Genomic DNA, 19982 nt, shown 5'->3' on the forward strand with positions numbered 1-19982 from the left:
GCACACATCCAGGCTTCCTCCTCTTTCGGGGTTGCATTTGACACGTCCAAAGAGAATCATTGTTTTCCTGTTGGAGAAAAGGCATAGTGAACAAAGTGATAGTCTCTGGGCTAATAGTAAATCTTGATAATATCATTGCTCTTCCTATTCCTTGCCACTGAGTCATGATTAAATTTGCTCTTTGATAGGATCTCTCTGATCTGGAGAACGGACTGTGTGAGTGCCCAGGAAAATTAACATTTTTCTTCTTTTCTTGCCGCATTCTTGAATGCTTCTCCAGATTTTTGTCACTAGAGGGCAGTGTTGCACTGTCTTAAATAAATACCAAGTTTGGTACAGATTTCGGCTTTAATTCAAGGGTTCCAAGGCCTCAGGACAAGTGGCCCCATCTCTTTTGCCCTTCATCTCCCTACCCCATCATTGCCCTGGAAGGTGCTCAGATAATGCTACTTGAATTTTACTAATATAGCTACCATTCTTGAATGCTATGTGCCCGATAGATATAGGATCCAAGTTCCTTAACTCCCTTGCTATGTTCACTCCCCAGTAAACCTATAGGAAATGGGGATCTTACTGTGTTCGATAATTTTCCTGAGACTACACAGCTAGTAAATGGCAGAGATAGGATTCACATCCAGGTTGCCTGACCCCAATGCACATCTTTGACCAATACCCAGTAGGGCTTTTCTTGGAATTACCTAGAACAGACCATTGCAGACGAGCATTTTGTTTGACTGAATAGATCAATTCTGAGAGGAGAGCCACATAATCAGTCTTATTTCTCTCTATTTGCTTTGAGGATCTGACTGCATTTTCATTTGTTTAATCCTGTCCTTTCCAAGGATTCAGGTGAGACTGGGATGCTCTGGACCAGCATTGTCCAATAAAAGTGCAGCGAGTGCTACAAATGAGAACCACAGGTGGCTTCAAGTTTTTCCAGTAGCTACACTGAAAATTTAAAAAAGAAACAGATACAATTGTGATTTTAATTATATATTTTATTTAAGCATTGAGATATTTTACACTCTTTTTTTTTTGTACTAAATCTTCGAAATTCAGTGTGTATTTTACCCTGACAACACAGCAGGTGCTCCACAGTCACATGTGGCTGGCGGCTACCATAGTGCATGCTTGCACCTCCCGCCTGTGTGTCTCAGCATCCGCCTCCGTTTTTCCCGCAGGAGCAGGGATAAGGGCTGTGTCCAGGGCTGCCTAGCAGGCCTGTCTATGGCGTCTGTGTCCCATCTGCACCCATTGGGGAAGTGCACAGTTCAGTTACTTTACTGAATGCACCAGTCAGTGGAAGAAGAAAATCTTCAGTCTGACTCAGGACTCTGCTTTCCTTCTCCATATTGCTGCTTCTTTGAGTCTGAAGTTATAAGTGCTTCCTGCCCCCCATGTCTCTCCCCCCTCCCCCAATTAATTCAAACTGTCACACATTCAGGCTCTGCCAGTCAGTCTCTGTTGAATCAGAAGACCTTCTGTAGTACCCGAAGCCTTCAAAAGCTGGACAGCACAGCAAGCATTTTCTAGGATCTAGAATCATAGCCATCTTAGGTGTATAAGCTAACTCTTTCTTTAAGCAAACCATCCATCCACTCTAGCCCGTAGGCGTGGCTCAATGGTTGAGCATTGGCCTATGTACCAAGAGGTCATGGTTCTATTCCTGGTCAGGGCACATGGCCGGGTTGTGGACTCGATCCCCAGTAAGGGGTGTGCAGGAGGCAGCCAATCAATGATTCTCTCTCATCATTGATGTTTCTGCAGCCACTCTAAAGAGGAGGTCTCAGGAAAACTAGTTGTACACTGCTGTTTGACTGGTAGCAGGACCCATATTTTCACTTCCTGTTTTCATGGTAGACATTGGATTCCAATGGTCCAGCTGAAAGAGGGAAGAGATGCAAGCATTGTCCCACCGGTATCGATACCTGCACTAATGGACTTTGGCACAGTGCCCTTTCAAAATGTCTGGCACAGAGGGCTAGAGACTGTTGATGATTAATAATTCAAAGCCAGGTCTGGAAGAACATTACTCTAATGTAACTTTTACATTTCCGGAGGACTTTTTTGCTGTGAAGAATAAATCATAGTCTTGTATTGTCCCCATTTCAGAAATGAGAAGACCAAGGCATCGAAACATTGTTGGATTTGCTGATGCCATGGGTAAACACTTTGGCAGAACCTGCATTATTACATCGTCCTGCTCTCAAAGTCTCTAGTTTTAGCCAAGTACCTCTCTTATTCAAAAGAACTGTGAGCCAGTTAAAACATTAAACCCAAATGTTGCTCTTGAAGGTGATTTTTATGTCCTTCTCTGACATAAGCTGTTGCAGGTTATGTTTTCATTTAAATTTTTTTTTAAAAGTTCTTTCTGGTTCAATTAAAAAAATATCATTTGTGAAACAAATGCTTGGGTTTGCACTGTGGTCCCAAAGGACGTATGGGGGACTCTCTATGGAAATATTCATTTTATATTTATTAAATGTCTGTTGCACTCCAAGCATGTCAGGTTCTTCTAGGCTGAGTTCTTGGAGGGCAGTGACTATAGCTCATTGCTGTTTGCAACCCCCGGGTCCAGCACAGAACATGGCAGGGATTCTTCAGGTTTGTTACTGAGCAAGAACAGAGAGACAGTAGTACCTGCTTTCCAGGGGCTCAAAAGCTCCTCAGAACCACAGCAGCTCCCTATAAATGCAGTCCTTCCGGCCTGAAAGCACTTTAGGACCTGGATTCTCCTCACCTTGGTTATTTCTAATGTTCACTTCTGTGGAGTTTGGCCCCTGAAAGTGACTGGTTCGCAGCCACCTGGTACCAATTAGTGGTACCAATGACAAGGTGTATGCCAGTCACTTACCTTACTGCATCTCCGTTTTGACTTTTTGCTGGGTTAAAATAAGTCTCACCCGCATAGAGGAGAGGGAAGCATAATGGCTGTGAATAACATTAATGTTGAGACAGGCATTGTTTCTAAACTGACACTAAGTCATGGCACTGGAAACGAAGGGATGCATTGGATATGTACCAACCAACCAGCTATTTGTAATTCTGGAACCTGAAGCACAGACTGTGAGGGGTTGTGGAAACTAAACAAAGGAATTGGCCAGATTCCAAAGTAAACCGTGAGAAACATGAATTATGAATGGTGCTGTGAGAGTTGTAATTGCTAGCCATAGAAACCAGCTTTAACTTTGCTGTCTGAAGGCTAGATGGAAACTATGTCCTCAGAGAACTGCCTGTCGTACTGTTAAACAATTTGCATATTGTTGTGCTTTGCTCAACTGGATGTTCCCTCCAGGTCTCTGTGGAGAGCTGTTGCTGATGCAGCAAAGGCATGGGCAGGGTCCCTGTTTGGGTTACCTTTGTGTCCGCTGCCCCGGTCACAGACTCTACCCTGTGCATCCAGTCATGGGGGAGGGAGGGTCGGACATGGTGTTTCCATCCAGTTGGAGTATGGAGAAGGGGTTCAAAACCAATTAGAAGGCCAACCAGTAGTTTACGCTGTGGTTCTTACTGATACAGAGAAGGGTCTAGAGCTGCAAAGGCAACCTGTCTCGAGGTAGACCTTGAAACAGCCCTTTAAAGTTGGCTTTGTCGGACACAGAGGAAGGTATCAGATGAAGAGAGTAACTCCCAGGAGGAAAAGATGGAGAAATGGGTCTGGTGTTGTAGGAGGAGGAAAGCACAGGATGATATTGACAGCGGGGAGATGGAAGGAAGCCACGCGAAGGAGGGCCTGTCCCAGTCTTGTTGGTGTGAATTTTCCCTTTGCGTCCAGACTTCGTATAATCTTCATGCGAGAGAAATGACCCGAAGGTTGCATTCTGTGAAGTTTAGACTTGACCGCAGCTTGGACTGGAGGGCGAAGAGGCTGGAGTGAAGAAGACTGGAATAATCCAGACATGAGTGTGGACCTGAGAGTGGAGTAGAGAGACGGGGTCAGGGAAACGGAGGAGCAGCAGACCTTCGCAGAGTGAAGAGGTGGGGAGAGTAATCCATTCATCACGTAGTTTAAAGTACTCGATGATTTGGGAGTAAGTGTTTCTTTGGTAGGAGGCTGACATCACTGACCAGGAGCAGGGCAATTGGAAGGGAAGCCCCGTTTCCGGGTTAGGGGGTGGGAGGTTTTATTTTGTTGCATGTGAAGTAGTGGCACAACTTCCACGTGGAGATGTTTTATAGACATTCACCAGGGACATGGCTGTCCCCAGAGCCACACTGACTTAAAGGGCACATGGCCCCCACGGCTAACCATTTGGTTCAGAACTCTAGGTAGCTTGTTCCCTCGGTGTTTTTGGAAACCATACCGTCTTTTACCAGTTAGGTCATATTGTTCTTTAGAAGCTTTCATCTAATGTTAACCCTCTGGCCCTAAGATGTTAGTTTATGAAGCACCTGCTGTTCGTTTTCAGTCGATGTGGCAGGCGTTTGTCAGCCCCGGACGCCGGGATGGCCGCCTGGGGATTGCAGTGGAAACACAACCCTCAGCCCAGCTCCAGAACTCCAGGGGTATGCCTCCGACCCCCTCATGTCAGCATTTCCACCTGGCACCTCAAGCTGCCTGGTCTAAAACTGAGTCCATTCGTAGTCCCTTTCCCTTGTTTCCCTTGTCCCCTTCCAGGCTTATTCTCCGCCCCCCCCCCCCCCCCCCCCCCCGCCAACAGTTTCCTCCTTTTCCAGTCTTATCTGGACCCTGTGCGTTCCTGGCTCCTGCACTCACCCCTGTCGTGTGTCCCTGCCCTGGGCTGTTCCCGGTCTAGGAGATCTTCCACATGCCAGGCTTGCCCTTTAGAAACAGGTCAGATCACTCTCTGGCTGCAGTTTTTTCCTGGTTCCCAGTTCTGGCCTGTAATAGTTTGAAGTATGTGGAAGACCGAGTGAGGCTTTCTCAGGGTGGCACCGGCATGCCTCTCTGGCTGCCTCTTAGGCTCAGCACCGAATTCCCCCTATTCACGGAGCACACCCTTCCCTTCCTCCTCACACTGGTGAACTCCGCCTCAGGCCCTCGTTCTGAGGGTCCCTTCCTCACACAGCCCACCCCAGCGCTCCCACAGGGCACTGGAATACGCTGGTTGTGGCCTGTCTACTGTTAGCCGGGAGCTCCTGGAAGGCATTGGGCATGATCGTCATCTTCCCTTCTCCCATTGATGACCATCTTTGGTTTTGAATGTGCTAAAATCACCCCGACCCATGGTTGGAAAGGCTACAGTGAAACTATTCATTTAGCAAAATTTTCTTGAGCCTATACCGTGTCTCAGGCACTTCCATCTTTGCTGGTTATAGAATGTAATTGCTATAGTTCTTTCAGAAAGCGGTTTGTTTAGCCGGTTGCAACCTTAAAAATATTAATCACTTAGGCCCAATAACAGGAAAAACAGTATGCTTAGAAATGTTCATTACATTACTCTTTATAATAGCAAATATCATTGGGTTGTCCAATGACAGGGAAATAGTTAAACTTGACATTTCTAAGGAAAGGTCTGTTATCTAACATGCTGTCTAAGTGTAAGTAAGATGATGCTCAGTAGGGAAAAAGAAATCAAGGTCCAAAATGGTTAGATGATATGACTACAAATATATAAAAATGTATAGGAAAAAACTGAGAGACATGTCTAGAGATAGTGAGTGCGCAAGGGAGTTTTAAATAATGTTTTCCTACTTTGGTATTCCAGCTGTCTTAAAATGGATGTTACTCATAATAGCAATGACAACAATAGCTTCAACAAAACAAGCTAACTAGATATAGATACTTCTCTGCTTTTTTGGATGATATATCTCAAAAACTAACTTTAGTTTCCCCCCTTCAGTTTGTAGCTCTGAATACAGTTTCTGAGTGTCTGTTTTCTCTGGTCAACGGTGATGATATGTTTGCAACCTTTGCTCAAATCCAGCAGAAGAGCGTCTTGGTGTGGCTGTTCAGTCGCCTATATTTATATTCCTTCATCAGCCTTTTTATATATATGATTCTCAGCCTTTTCATTGCGCTTATTACGGATTCTTATGACACCATTAAGGTAAGTAATTATCAGGATTTCCTGCCAAGAAAACTGAAAAACCTGTATAGATTGGAGCATAGGAAAAAACTACTCCCCCTCCGCCCCACACTTACTTAAAATGCTACATTTTACTTAAATTTTGAAGTTTTGTAGGAAAGAGACTGTTGGCCTGGTCGGCTAGCTGAGTTGGTCAGAGCATTATCCTAATAAGCCAAGGTTGTGGCTTCAATCCCCAGGCAGGGCACATAAAAGAAACAACCAATGGATGCGTAAATAAGAACAACAAAGCAATGTTTTTATCTCTCTCTCTCTCTCTCTCAAATAAATTAATAAATAATTGTTTTTAAAGAAAAGCAAAGAGACTTGTTGGATGTTGGAGTTTCATTTTAAATATGCATTTAGGACATCATCCCTGTCACCCAGGTCAGGGTGGCTGATTTAGAGGTGTGGTGGAAAGAGAAAGGCCATGGGTAGAGATAGGTGGAGTTTAGTAAATTAAGTAGTTCGACTGTTGCTCGCTGCACTGACAGGTGTACCTGCCTGTCCTGGAACTGAGGTTTTGAGTGGAAAGTGTCAGTGGTAAGGGGTCATCGCCACCCTGACAACTGTTCAGATATGGGAACACCTGTATACTGGATGACACAACCATTTGTGTGATACAGGTTTCCTTTAAATGATGAAAGCTAAGGCTCTTGTGGCTGTCTAGCTTCCTATCTTCCTGAGCCACGTGGTGGGTTCTGCATCCTTTCAGTCTGGGTCCATTGAACTGGTTTGTAGCTTGAAGGGCGCTCTGTTGCCTCCAGTGGTGGTCTGACCAGCAGCAGATGGTCGTGCTCAGAAATCCTGTTTCAGACCAGCATTGGAGCAACCAAGGGTGCTATGTCAGTGCCTTGGGGTGTTGTGCTCTTCTTGAACCTTCTCAGACTAAACTCAGAAGAAGTTGATTCATTGGAAATACTCCTGAGCACATTTTTGTGCCTGGGGAGGTTAGTTTCCACATGAGAGTGGGTGGGTGGCTCTAACAGCAGGGTGGGCGTATAGAGAGAATTGTTGCACACTGCTGCCCCGTGGGTCCCTGCCTTTGATGGGGCAGAGTCCCTGTGCGTGGGCCAAGTCTTGGTGACATGGTGGATGACCTCACTTAGCGTGAGGGGCGAGGGCCTCAGGGTCTTTGTGTCTGCTTGAAAGAATCTACTGCCTTCTGCCCCACCAAGTGACCCTCTTCCATAGAAGTAGAGGATATAGAGATTACTTCTCAGGCAGGTTCTGCATGGGCAGTGAGGGGAAGTGGGGGGGGGTGGTCTTACCTGGTCTTGCATTAGTATTAAAACTTTAGCCTTCGGGTCTTTGCTATTTCCCTTACTAGTACACCCCTCCCCTGCTTCACCCTGGCACCAGAGGTGTTTTCCTTTTCCATGTGGCCCTGTTCCATGGTGGATTGTTCTCTGTTCCATGGTGGCCCTGGCTTGGCCTTCTGGGACTGACATTGATTCAGCATTGTTAATACCCGTTCTTGGATCTGACCTAGCAATGTGGGAGAGTTTTATTTTAGCAAAGGTGGGTTTGGTTTGTTGACAAAGGGAGCAATCTCTCATGCTTTATAAATCAGGTAACAACACTGTGTACTTTTTAAAGAAATACCAGCAGAATGGGTTTCCTGTGACGGATCTTCAGGAGTTCCTGAAGGAATGTAATAGCCGAGAGGAGTGTCAGAAAGAGTCCTCGGCCTTCCTGTCCTGCATCTGCTGTCTGAGGAGGTCGGTATTGTGTTTAATCAGGTCCCCATGCTCCTGGGAGGAGCTGCTCTGCTGCCTTAACAAAGAGTCCTTCCCGGGTGCCCACAACACTCAGAAATCAGCGTGTCGTGGGAAAGAACCCACCTTCCCTCCCCCTGAAATCGGCTTTAGAAATGAGTTCTAATAATGAATTCTAGAAAGCTACATGACGTGGTTGGACCCTCGTGGGGATATTATGAGACTATTATGAGAAGGCATGAATTATGGCCCTCAAGTCAAGAGAATGAACTCTTATGTGGCCAAAGTAAAAGTCTATATATATATATATATATATATATATATATATATATATATATATACACACACACATATATACATATATACATATATATGCACACACACACACACACATATATATAATATATATAATAATACATAATACATACTATATAATATATAATATATATGGTATATATATAATTGATATCAGAAAGGAAGGGAGATGGAGAGAGAGAGAAACATCAATGATGAGACAGAATCATCGATCAGCTGCTTCCTGCATGCCCCACACTGGGGATCAAGCCTGCAACCTGGGCATGTGCCCTGACCGAGAATGGAACTGTGACCTCCTACTTCATAGGCTGATGCTCAATCACTGAGCTGTACCAGTCAGGCAACACTCTTAATTTTAGAGGTGGGCATTTTCCCTTTTCACAATACGTGGTACAGATAACTCCTCTGGACCAGAGCAGGAAACCTGCCTGAGAGGAGGCTGTACATGTCCTGGGCTGGAAATGCGTGTCAGTAGCTCTTCAGTGACCAACTGCACTTTGCTCGCTGTTCATCAGGACACTTAAGAAAACGGTCTAGACCAGCGATGTTCAACCATTTTCATCTCATGGCACACATAATTTTAATTACTAAAATTCTGCGGCACACCAAAAAATATTTTTTGCCAATCTGACAAAAAAAGGTATAATTTTGATTCATTCATACCAGATGGCTATTGTGTTGACTGTTGTCATTTTTTAAATTTGACAATTTAAGGGAAAAGAGGTCAGTGTTCCTGACTAAATAGTCAGGTATTGCATGTTTTTAAAACATTCTTGCGGCACACCGTTTGAAAATCGCTGGTCTAGATCTCAGTGTCAAAGCTTCCACATGGTGGTTTGGGGACGAGAATGGGGGTCAGATGAGGATAGGATATTTAATGGTACACGTGTTTGTTTTCATCTCTAGTCAGGGTAGCGGGCTGTTAACTCAAAGTATCCCCTACCCGTGTTTTTTGAGAAAGATTCTCTAAACCAAATTTCTGAAGGAAGATGGGAAACATAATTGCTGCTTAAAAACCACAGGATGTATTTCCTGCTAATCAATTCATACCGCATCTTGGGATTTGAAATGATCTGATTGAAGCATTTCCAAAGTATGTCTAGTAAATATGAAATGAAGTCTTCTGAGAAGAGTTAAGTTTTTAAAATCACATTTTATCCTTTCAAGAGCATTAAATTGTTCCCATGAAAACTGGGATAAAGGAAAATTAATTTTCTTAATAGGCAGCTACTTCCTAAGAGGCATTTTGTACAAAGAAAGTCTCCCCAAGTTGCTTTTCAAATACGTAGCTGTACAGAACAAAAAAAGAAATAATCTTAGAATGTAGTTGAGAATTCTGGAGAGTAACCTATGGGTTTTTGGTGTTTGATTTTTGTTGTTGTTTGCACCAGGAGGTTGTTAAATGTTTCTTGTGCAGCCACGTGGAATAAGTAAAGGATGTAAGAGGTGAACTTGAAGATTAGCTAATCAGGTTGGGTCTGAGTGCTGGGGAGAAATATCAGCAGTTTGCCCTAAGATGTGCTAAGGGCTGTTGAGAAGATGCCTGAGGCAAAAGGAGGGACAGGCCCATCTTTAATGAAAGAATTAAATGAAACAGGAGAGTCCACCAAAGGAAATCTACTGAAAAACGGGGATGTTAAAAGTTTTGAAAAAAGAGGATATCAAAAATAAAAACAGGAGTGGCTATTACCAAAAGACAATTATGGGTGAAATCAGCTAGAACAGCTTTAGCCACGTAATCAAATCAAAGCCTAAATCTAGGGGGCTTTTGATGGACCTTGCAGAGAGTAAATGAAGATCTTAGGGCCTGATGAAGGAAATGGATTACTAGTACACTGGGCCTTGAGACCAACTGATGGCTTTGACTCCATAAAACATTAAGTATACCTAGATATATCTAAAGGCTAGGAGCCAAAGAGGGGAATAAAATTGAGGAAGGCTATGAATGGAGAGTAAATATTGGAGGAAGACCTCACTGAGAAACCCAAGGAATTAGGAAGGGCGTTGTGAGTATTGGTGTGTGGGCCCCTCTCCGGGCCCATGACAGACGGTAGTCCAGCAGCCACCACAAATGGATTCTCCTTCCAGTTGTTGATGGAGCCTTTAGTCTGACCATTCGAACCCCTGGGTTTTCATTTTGGACCCTGCGATTATCAAATGTGTCCCATGATCCTCCTAAACCTCTTGGTTCCTCAGTGTCATGAGGGTGAACAGATGACCTCTGACACCTCTTCCAGTTCTAATGTTATGTGGTTCTTTGGAAAGATGTGCTTGGTTGAACAGATGCAGAATTTACCTTTCGCCTTCTCTACTGCAGTGAAGGATAGTCTGCGGTTCCAGTCATTAAGAAGGCTTGTCAAGGAAAGGAGATGGAGGGTCCCAAAGAGGTAGACAGCTCCTCCAAGTTGCCAAAAGCATCTGCTCAAACCAAAATAATGTCAAATGCCCTTCTTAACTTTTTCCCTTTTTAATGTTCCACTTAGCATGTTGATAACCTATGCATGCCTAGAATATGAAGTATTCCTGTTCCTTCCCAAAGATTTTTGAGTCATAATCTCTTTTCTCCTTCCCCCTCCCCTTTTCTGTTGTAGGAAAGAAAGTGATGACCACTTGATGTTTACTAACTAAAATTCTTCTGCCAAAGATAATCAAGTTCGGGCCTCCTTATCCAGGGACAATGCAGACGGACCCCGAATGGCTTGGACCAGCATGTCCAACATACTGATGTTTAATGTGGAGTGGGAAAGAGGACTGACTGTCAGCTGGCTGACCACAACTGCAGTTCCAAAGTTCCTTTTTTATACCCTTGGATGATGAAGCATAGACCATAGGCAATTACTGGGCATTAGTGCAATAGATTAGTGATAATGAAATTCTTTTAATTTATGACATGACAATGTTGGGATGCAAAAAAAAAAATATCACATTTCAGAATGTGCAAAACAATGCTGTTTAAAACCACACATTGAAAGATGTGTGTTTATCCTCAAATGAGGTTTGTTTTAAAAGTGATTCTTGGCTTAGAAGACATTTGTTAAGTCATGGTCTGCACAGAGATGAAGTTGGTTGCAATATCAAATTATAGACTCAAGCTGGAAATCTATTCGGCCATTTAAAGATGACATTTCAATCAACAGAAAGACATTTCTTGGCCTGTTTTCCTGTGGTTTTCTTCTGTATGATATGAAGCAACCGCTAGCATAGTGAGATGAATAGGAAACACCGTTCACTTGTGCTAATTGTTGATTGTACACGCGACACGTGGAAGTGAACTATAGCAGAGCTCATACTTGTTAGCAAACTGACTCCACCAGGATGGGGATTTACCCTTGTCAAGCAAGGAAAGATGGCATTTTTTACCTAAATAAATTTATTTTTATCATAATATATGGAATTACTAGTATTTTTTTTAAATTGTAGACTCTCTTAACATCTACCTAGTGAAAAAAAACACACATGTCACATCATGTCTCTGGTCTCCCAAAGGGAGTTCCCATTTTCTTAAAAGCAGCAGAGACGTGGGAGCTAACATATAGAAGTTATTCAATAAATATTTATAACAATGACTGCAGAGATTAAGATCACTGTATGCAGAGTTTTATTTCATACTTGAGCTATCTCATGGGTCAACTATTTTAAAATTATTGGTGAAGAGTAGAATTTGAATTAAACAGGACCCTCATCCCAGGGCTCGATCTCTTTTCCCCCTGCCCCTCCCTGCCAAGTCCCTACTAGATTTTCCATCTTATGCCCCCTGTCCTTTTCCTTGTCCCTACACTTTCTCCATGTGCCTGCACTAAGTCTAAGCCATGAAAATCATCCAGTTAATACCACTAAAGTGTATATAAAGTGAGTGACTCGTGTGTATACACAGAATACTTTGCTAACATTATAATTTTAATTAAGTTATTTTCTTACCAAAACAAATGTCAAAAGTTATATTTCTCTTTCAAACTAATGAGCCTTTAACTGGTATTTCTGCAGTCAGTTGCATGACTCCAGAATCAGGTATGCAATTAGATCACTTACTTATTTCTGAGTGTATCCCCAATACTTAATTTGTCTCTGAATAGAGTTGCTATTCAAGCCTTCCCAGTAATCTGCAGCCGTGACTGCCATTTGAATAGAAGATTAATGATGGTCTTCCATGCTCATGCTTTTCTTCTATTGGCTTTCATGTTTCCTTTTATTTTTTTTTCCCCCTCCAGTGGGACAGAATACTTTCAGGAAGGAAAATCTTTTTTCATGGTTACCCTGGATCTGTGCAAACATTTTTTCTCTCTTTTTAATGAATTTAAATGTGTTGCTTTACCAACTGTATTATCTATTCAGATTTTATTGAACAATGTTGTTCACATAGCTCTGCTAATAGACAGTTAATAGACACTTCTGGGACAAACCATTTTCTCTCCGACCCTAGGCTTCTACTTGGAGAGTTCACTGTGAAAGTTAAGAGACATGTTCCTCCCACCTACTGACTTCATTTTTGGATCTCCAACTCTTGTAGAATGTACCTTCTTGGTTGGCAATGACACCCTTAAAGCCAGATGCAACATCCTTAAGCTCATTGGCTGGAGGTGGTAGAAAATAACATCTAGACAAACTTGAGTTAAAATCTGGCTTACCCTTTAGCTTTGTGGCCCTGAGCAAGTTCCTTTCTGCTTGGAAGTGGCAAGGATAAACCTGTGGGATTGGCATTTAGGTCAAATAACTCATGAAAAGCCTGGTATTGAACTGAAACCTGAGCCATTCTTTCCTTTTGATTTTCTGCCATGTTAGTATGCAGGTTCCATAGGACCAGGGAATAGTGAAGACATTAAGAAGTGAAGACATTTAGTCTGCAACCCATCTGCCTGAGCTCCTATCTTCCTTCTACTCTCTGAATCCCCTTGCACAGGTCACACCAGGCCTCAGTTTTCTCATCTGTAAAATGGGGATTGTGAGGATTAAATGTCAAAACATGAAGTGTATAGAATAGGCCATGATTCATAAGTGCTCAATGAATATTAGATCTTCAAAAAGCTTTTCTTGCATGATCTACAAATGTGCAGATCTATTCACCTGGACCAGCCAGGGAGATCTTTATTTCATAACTAGTGGCCCAATGCACGAAATTTGTGGAAGGCAGGGGTGGGTGTGTCCCTCAGCCCAGCCTGCACCTTCTCCAATCTTGGACCCCTCAGGGGATGTCTGACTGCTGGTTTAGGCTGCAGGGATTGGGCCTAAACCGGCAGTCAGACATCCCTCTTACAATCCAGGACTGCTGGCTCCTAACTGCTCGCCTGCCTGCCTGCCTGATCGCCCTTAACCGCTTCTGCCTGCCAGCCTGATCGCCCCCTAACTGCTCACCTGCTGGCCTGATTGCCGCCTAAGTGCTCCCCTGCTGGCCTGATCGCCCCAACTGCCCTCCCCTGCTGGCCTGATTGCCCCCAAGGCTTTTATTAGTATAGATATGACCCTTCACAGAAAATTTCACTAACCCTGCTTTACCATAAGGGCTTGATGATTGAATCATTGGGGTCAGACATCAAGATTTCCTTTCTTTGAACAGTGGAGGGAATAATTATCTTGTCTTTAAGTTGCCCTGACCATCAAATGAGATAATGACTTAGAAAAGTATAAAACCACCATATAAAGACAACTGCCTTTTTCATGTACTGAAAAGACAATAAAGTGGTAAAATGAAAAACACTATTTTTTATTTTCCCCCTTCTGTCCTTTACAGCCTTTACTTAAACTTTGAAATTTATACAAATTTCACTCCTACTTTCATTTCTTTACATTCAATATTATTTTGTATTGGTTTCAGGTTTTATATTAGTTACAGAATAGTGGTTAGACAATCATATACTTTACAAAGTGTTCCCCGATATTTCCAGTACCCACCTGGCATCATACCATCATTACAACACTATTGACTATATTCCCTATTTAAGTGACAATGGGTTTACAGGTTCCTTTCAGTCTTTCTTTTGTGTTGCTCACCTTTCCTTTTCTTTCTCACTTCTTCCCTCATTTTCTTTATATAGTATCTAAATTGGCCATCAAAGCTCAGTGAAGGCACTGGGACACGCTTCATCCATTTTACAGACCAGGAAACTGAGGCCAATTCCAGTTGGCTGCGGAACTGGACTCAGCACGCAGGGAGCCCTCACAGCTGCGCTCTCTGCCCTTCCTAAGGGACAGCCGTGGGGCAAACAGAACAAACCTCCCTGTGAGGCTTCCGAGCCTCATTCTCAAGCACCTCTTCATCACGGATGCTCCACATTCTTTCCTCTCCCCTGCCCACTACCCCCATTCTTTACTGCCCCCCCCCCCCACCTCCTGGGTAGCAAGTGGTAGACTTCTCACTCTCTGTGCAGGCGCAGGCCACTGTGGGGCGCGGCGGGGCAGGAACTGGGGGTGGGGTAGGCGCGGGCTTGCTTTTGGGCTGTGCGGTGGGAGCAGGAGTTGCCACCTCTCAAGTGCGCAGGCTGCAGGGGCAAGGCCTGGTTAGTGCTGGGAGCTTCACCGAACCACCGCAGTGGGGTACTCGGCATTACGGTGTCCCTCCACTGAGGTGGCACCGCCCCTCAACCCCCACCTCAGGGCTGCAGGTCCATGCCCCTCCACCCGAGCATCGTTCCACACTGGCAGTCATCACCTCTTGTTTCCTGCCGGGCTGACCCACATCTTGGGGCCACTTTGCTCTTCATGGGCAAGGCAGATCCCCGCCTGCCGGCCCGCTGTGCTGGCCCAAGTCCAGGTGCACCCCACCTCAGTGCCCCATGGGCTGCCCACCTCCTGGCCGGCTGCTTTGCCGAAGCCACGGTGCTCGCCCAGGAGCCACCTCTCAGGTGGGCCAAGAAGGACAAAACCCAAAGGGAGTGAGTCTTGAACCCCCACATCCCCTTCTCTGGATTTCCTCCTGCACCTCTTCTCTGTTTCATGTCTTGAACGGGTACCGGGTTTGGGCACCCTGTGGCCCAGCCACATGGCCTCCGGGCAGCCTGGTAGAGTCAGTCTCCACAAACCTGTGGATCTGTGGCCAGAGGCCCGGCCTGGGTTTCAGCAGGCATGCTGCGTGCTCAGCCTGCTAAACTGGTCATTACATTACGGAGTGATGGATAATTAGCATATTCCTCTATTATTATATAGGATGAACTCACCACACACATTGGTGAACTTTGTTCTAGCTAGGACTTTCTGTGTGCAAATGTCTCACATCTAATTCTGTCCTGGTGGCAATAATCAGCTCAGCTGTCAAAAGCTTGCACTTAGCTGTGGAGGGGCACAGACATGAGCAGCCTAAGTGTCCTGCCATTCGGGATAAAGCTGTCAGTCCTGATGGGAGGCTTAAGTTCTCCAGTGTGCACATGGTGTCAAAACCCTAGTCCTCCACCCTGGGCAAGACTCTCCATTCTCTACTAGAAGCCCATTGCTTTAACCAAATGTGAGGTAGCAAATGAAAAAGGGTGAGAGGGTGTCCAGGAAAAGCTCTTAATGAGACTCATATCTCTACCCACCCCCGCAACCCTCCTGAGAGTATCTTAACAACAGTAGGAGTTCCTGCCTCGGTGGAGGCCTAGGAGCAGAATATCAGGTCTTTTGATGTAGGGGCAAATGGCCAGTCACCCTCTAGTGCCTGAGGACCTCCCTGTAAAAGTGGCCCAGCACTGTCACTGAAATTCAGGGAGCTCTGTAGTCACGGGGGAAGTACGTTCAATGAACGGCTATGATGGTCTTGACTACAGATTGCTCCTGTCAGTATAAAGAGCTGTGATGCTTGAAGATATGATTCCATTTGAGTGGTGGACATGCAATGAAATATACAGACCATGTATCATAGAAATGTACACTTGAAACATATGTGATCCTATTAACCAATGTCACCCCAATAAATTCAATTAAAAAACATATGACTCCAGATATCTGAACAATTCAACTGGGCCCACCACTTACCGCAGTGAAATTGCATGACTAGACCCCATTTTACTGATATCTGTTTCACCTTTAATTTCATATAACTTGAGCAAATTTTATTTTGCTACTCCTGACTTGACATTTGAACATCTCAACCACAGTAGTCCAATAATGCTGGGTATTTCTCTACTGAACATCTAGAACTTGACACTACTTGTAAAAATTGCAGGTAGCTCTGAGTGGCAGGTGAGTGAGGCCCTCACACATGCCACCCTAAGCACAGCATTCAGATTTTAGGCACTAGAAGAAGGACAGTGAACCATAGGCACGGGATTAGGAAACTGGTGATTTGACCTGTTGGATTAAGTCCTGAGTGCCTTTGCTTTCCCTTTTCCCCCACTTGAGACACTCTGGGCTCTGGATATTGATCCTAAGTAGGGCCAGCTTTGTGGCTCTGTGACCTGTGTGTTCCCAAAGGACCCGCACTTGGTTTAAGGCTCTGCTATCACAGTCTTGCAAATTTTAATAGTTTGGTGTGTTTTTTAATATGGCATCCCCCCAGTTTCACTATCAGAAAATGTTCAGGGGAGCTTTTGCTTGAGGAAGCAATTTCTCTACTGCTTTGTAGCAAATTCTGATTATAAGAAAGTATAACTCAGTGAGTAACTCAGTGATTAGAACATGGCCTTTTAGGGATGAAAAACCAGCATTGTGCTTTTTCTTTAAAACAACTTAAATGTAATAAAAGGAAAGTGTGAACCTGAGTAGGAATTGCTTTAGAACAGACATTTGGATACACCATTTTTCTCAGTCTCTGTCCTCATAAGTGGCCATGGAGCTTCTTCCTAACATTAAATTGTGGTTGGAGATATTGATCAATATAGTTTCCATATTGCACACATGGGCAGGTTGGATGCTGGGCTGCTTAATCCCTGCCCCTTCCCCCCTCCCGCCCCCCCCCATACCCTACCTCCCATTGATGCTTAGCCTCACTTTATGGCTTTCTATTTAATGTTTTTGCCTTGACAGAGAATCAGCTAAAGGTGGTTCATCTTCTAAACTCAAGTACATTTGCCCAATTGCCATGTGACCTCCGACCTTGCATGGAAAAATCCTTTGGGACCTGCTGCACACATGGACTTTCCAGCACTCTCTCCCAGCTCTCTACAGCCATTTGCGTTCAGCATGCAGGGCCTGCCTTTGAACAGGAAGGAACCTGTAGAATTGTTCAACCCTCTGTATTGGAGAAAATAACCTATTAACACTGGGAAGGCTTCAAATCAACCAAATCTCAAAATAGACACTCAAGTTGTTAGGGAAAGCAATACAGTTCATGGCTGTTCTACCATGGGCTCATTTACAGCAAATGCTGCTGCAAACCAGTGGGTAAAAATAATGGCAAATGTTTCTCTGGCCATCTGTCTGTGCCAGAGAGCCAGGGAGTGAACGAGAAACTAAATGAGTTACAGACGAACATTTGCTCACCACCTCACATAACAAGGGCAGCAAAACTCTGACTTTTTAAAGACCCCTGGGAGCTATTGACTGCGGTGAATGGGAGAGACAATTTATTAGTGTGATGTATGTTTCTTAGTTCCTAATGACACATAAATTATCCCATGAGCCATGATACATATGGTTTAAAGAGAATTTTAAATGAAAGCCATTTTTTTTCTAGCAACACTAATTGCCTAGCAGCAGTAAATTACTCACCCCCGCTGCCTGTGGGCTACGGTCATCACTCTCTCCTGGAGGTTGAGTGGATGCCCCCCAAGAGGGATGTTTGCTCTGACAAAGGGAATTTACATCCTCACTTATGAGCCTGCCATGTAGGTCTACAGAAGGAGAGCGAGTTAATAGTGCCTTTCAGACTCTGCCCCCTGCCTTCGTGCCATCCTGCCTGTGTTGTCTATGGTAACAGGACAGCGAGTTGGGTCTTCGCTCTTGGTTGCCCTAGAGGGAAAGTAGATAGCTCCTGCCTGCCTGGAGTATACATTAAGGCCTCTTGAAGAGAACTAGACAATGCTAGGAGTGAGACTTGAATAAGATTACTGTATTTGACCAGACGGCCAATGTGTGTGTGTGTGTGTGGTGGTGGGGGGGGGGGGGGGGGAGGGGAGGGGGGAGGGGAAGAGGGGGAGAGGGAGGAAAGAGCTTTCTGGGTAAAAGGAACCCTGCGGCAAAGGCTTGGATGTCTGAGAGAGAACCCGGGAAATGACAGAAAACTAGAGAAGTGACAAGAGAAGGCCATAAGGGCTGTGAATACTGTGGAAGAGTTTCAGGCCTGGATGATACATGTCTGGGAAAGGCAGAACTGTGAGGGATGGAAGGGGTGGAATGAGCTAAGCAGGGATATCAGATACAAAGCTGCTGCAATCATTCAGATTTAAAAAGGCTGATGTTATAACTCTATAATTAAACACAATAACAAACACAATGAAAAATTTGCCTGAAAACTGTCTCTAAAGAAAATGCCAGATCTCATGTATATGTTTGATCTATCTGCACACATATATATTTTTTCTTTATTAAAAGACTTTTCAGCTAAATACTCTGTCATTTTCTTGAGAGTTCATGCTTTGGACTATGCATTTAGATGGGAGGGTCTCTTTTCATCACTTTTATTATTGAGAATTATACTTATTAGGATGAATGGATTAAATGCGTTTTTCTATCACATGTGTGGTTCTCCACCCCACATATTTAAAAGAAGCTTATCCAAGACTTCCTGTTTGTGCATCAGCCCTCCCCACCCATCCTATACATGCCCATGTTCTGAAGAACTGACCTTGGCCAGCCACAGTTTGTGTCTATACAGGTGGCGAGACTTGTGGGTGTAACTGCTAACAAAGCCAGCCCGACGTCTGTAGTCTGAAGCTTACAGATCCAACAGAGACTTCGTGAGGAGCCCATCCTGCCTGCCCCTCCCCATGACCACCGTCAGGATTTGGGTGTGGGATCCCAGAGGTTCAGAGCTCAGTGTGGCCGCCGGGGAAAGGAGGGTGTATAAGTAAGCACACGGAGGTGCTGTGTCTTATGTCTCCCTAAGGCCGGGCAGTGTGTGCGGGGTGCGGGAGGTTGAGGGCTAGGGCACAGGGAGGTGAACTGATTGAGGGACTCTGAGAAAGGATTGCGTGGTGCTCCCCCACAGCCTTGTTGTGGAGGGTGGAAGTGAATGTAGCTGTGTTAGAGGCATGCTCCTGCCAGGTAGACCGACATGGGGGACAGGACAGAGAGGGTGGCATGGCCCCCGCCTCACAAATGTTCGCAGCAGGCAGCTCAGAGGGTAAGTTGCTGAGACAGAAATGGGTACAAGCCACGTGGGCTAATATCATCAACCAGTATCATCAGGAATGTGTCTTTAAAAGATAACTAGTCATCACCTTACAGCCATGTAGCCAAACAAATTCCAGATGGATTAAAAATGTCAGTGTGCAAAACCCAGCCTGTAAAAGAACTGGAAAAACATAGATGAATATTGATCTGACCCAAGAGGCAGAGGAGGGCTTTCTGAGTTTAAAGCTACAACTAAACCATCAAAGAAAAATCAGATTTACTACATAAACATGAAACATTTCAGAGAATGAAGAATGTAAACAACATGTTTAAAGTGCACCAGGGATAAATAATTGCAGCATCTCTGAGTGGCACTGTACTTTTACCATATGAGGAACCATCCCAGGTTCCTGGAGGGTCACCCCACGGCAAGGACTGAATTTTCTGTGTCTGTATTTCATGCAGAGCAAGGCTCCTGGAAGGTAGCAAGCACTCAAAGTGGTATGTTTTCATAAGCCATATTTGCTTGAGTCCCTATTATGTACACGTATTATTGCTGCTCATCCCCACAAACTTACAGCATAAGTATCAGGATTCCACTTACCAAAGAGAAAAACTGAGCACAGAGTAGGTGGCAGAGCCTGGCTTTAACCCCAGAGCTTGTGACCCCAAAGCTCCCCTTCCCCTCCCCCGCCCCTTTCCCTGTCAGCCTGCTAAATAACACTCACTGAATAGTATTAAG

General features: G+C 44.5%; 1 protein-coding gene across 2 annotated transcripts in view; it reads left to right on the forward strand.

Annotated features, from left to right (window-relative positions):
- Nucleotides 1-11407, forward strand: part of MCOLN2 (mucolipin TRP cation channel 2) — a 47016-nt gene extending 35609 nt beyond the window's left edge. For both annotated transcript variants that reach the window (XM_079776580.1, XM_079776581.1), the window contains exons 12-14: nt 5805-6011; nt 7629-7750; nt 10654-11407. In XM_079776580.1, the coding sequence (XP_079632706.1) occupies nt 5805-6011; nt 7629-7750; nt 10654-10690 (366 nt within the window). In that variant the 3' untranslated portion in view covers nt 10691-11407. The remainder of the gene's footprint in view (nt 1-5804; nt 6012-7628; nt 7751-10653) is intronic.
- Nucleotides 11408-19982: the final 8575 nt, after the last annotated feature.

The sequence above is a fragment of the Cnephaeus nilssonii genome, assembly GCF_951640355.1.
Source record: "Cnephaeus nilssonii genome assembly, chromosome: 7".
NCBI lineage: Eukaryota > Metazoa > Chordata > Mammalia > Chiroptera > Vespertilionidae > Cnephaeus > Cnephaeus nilssonii.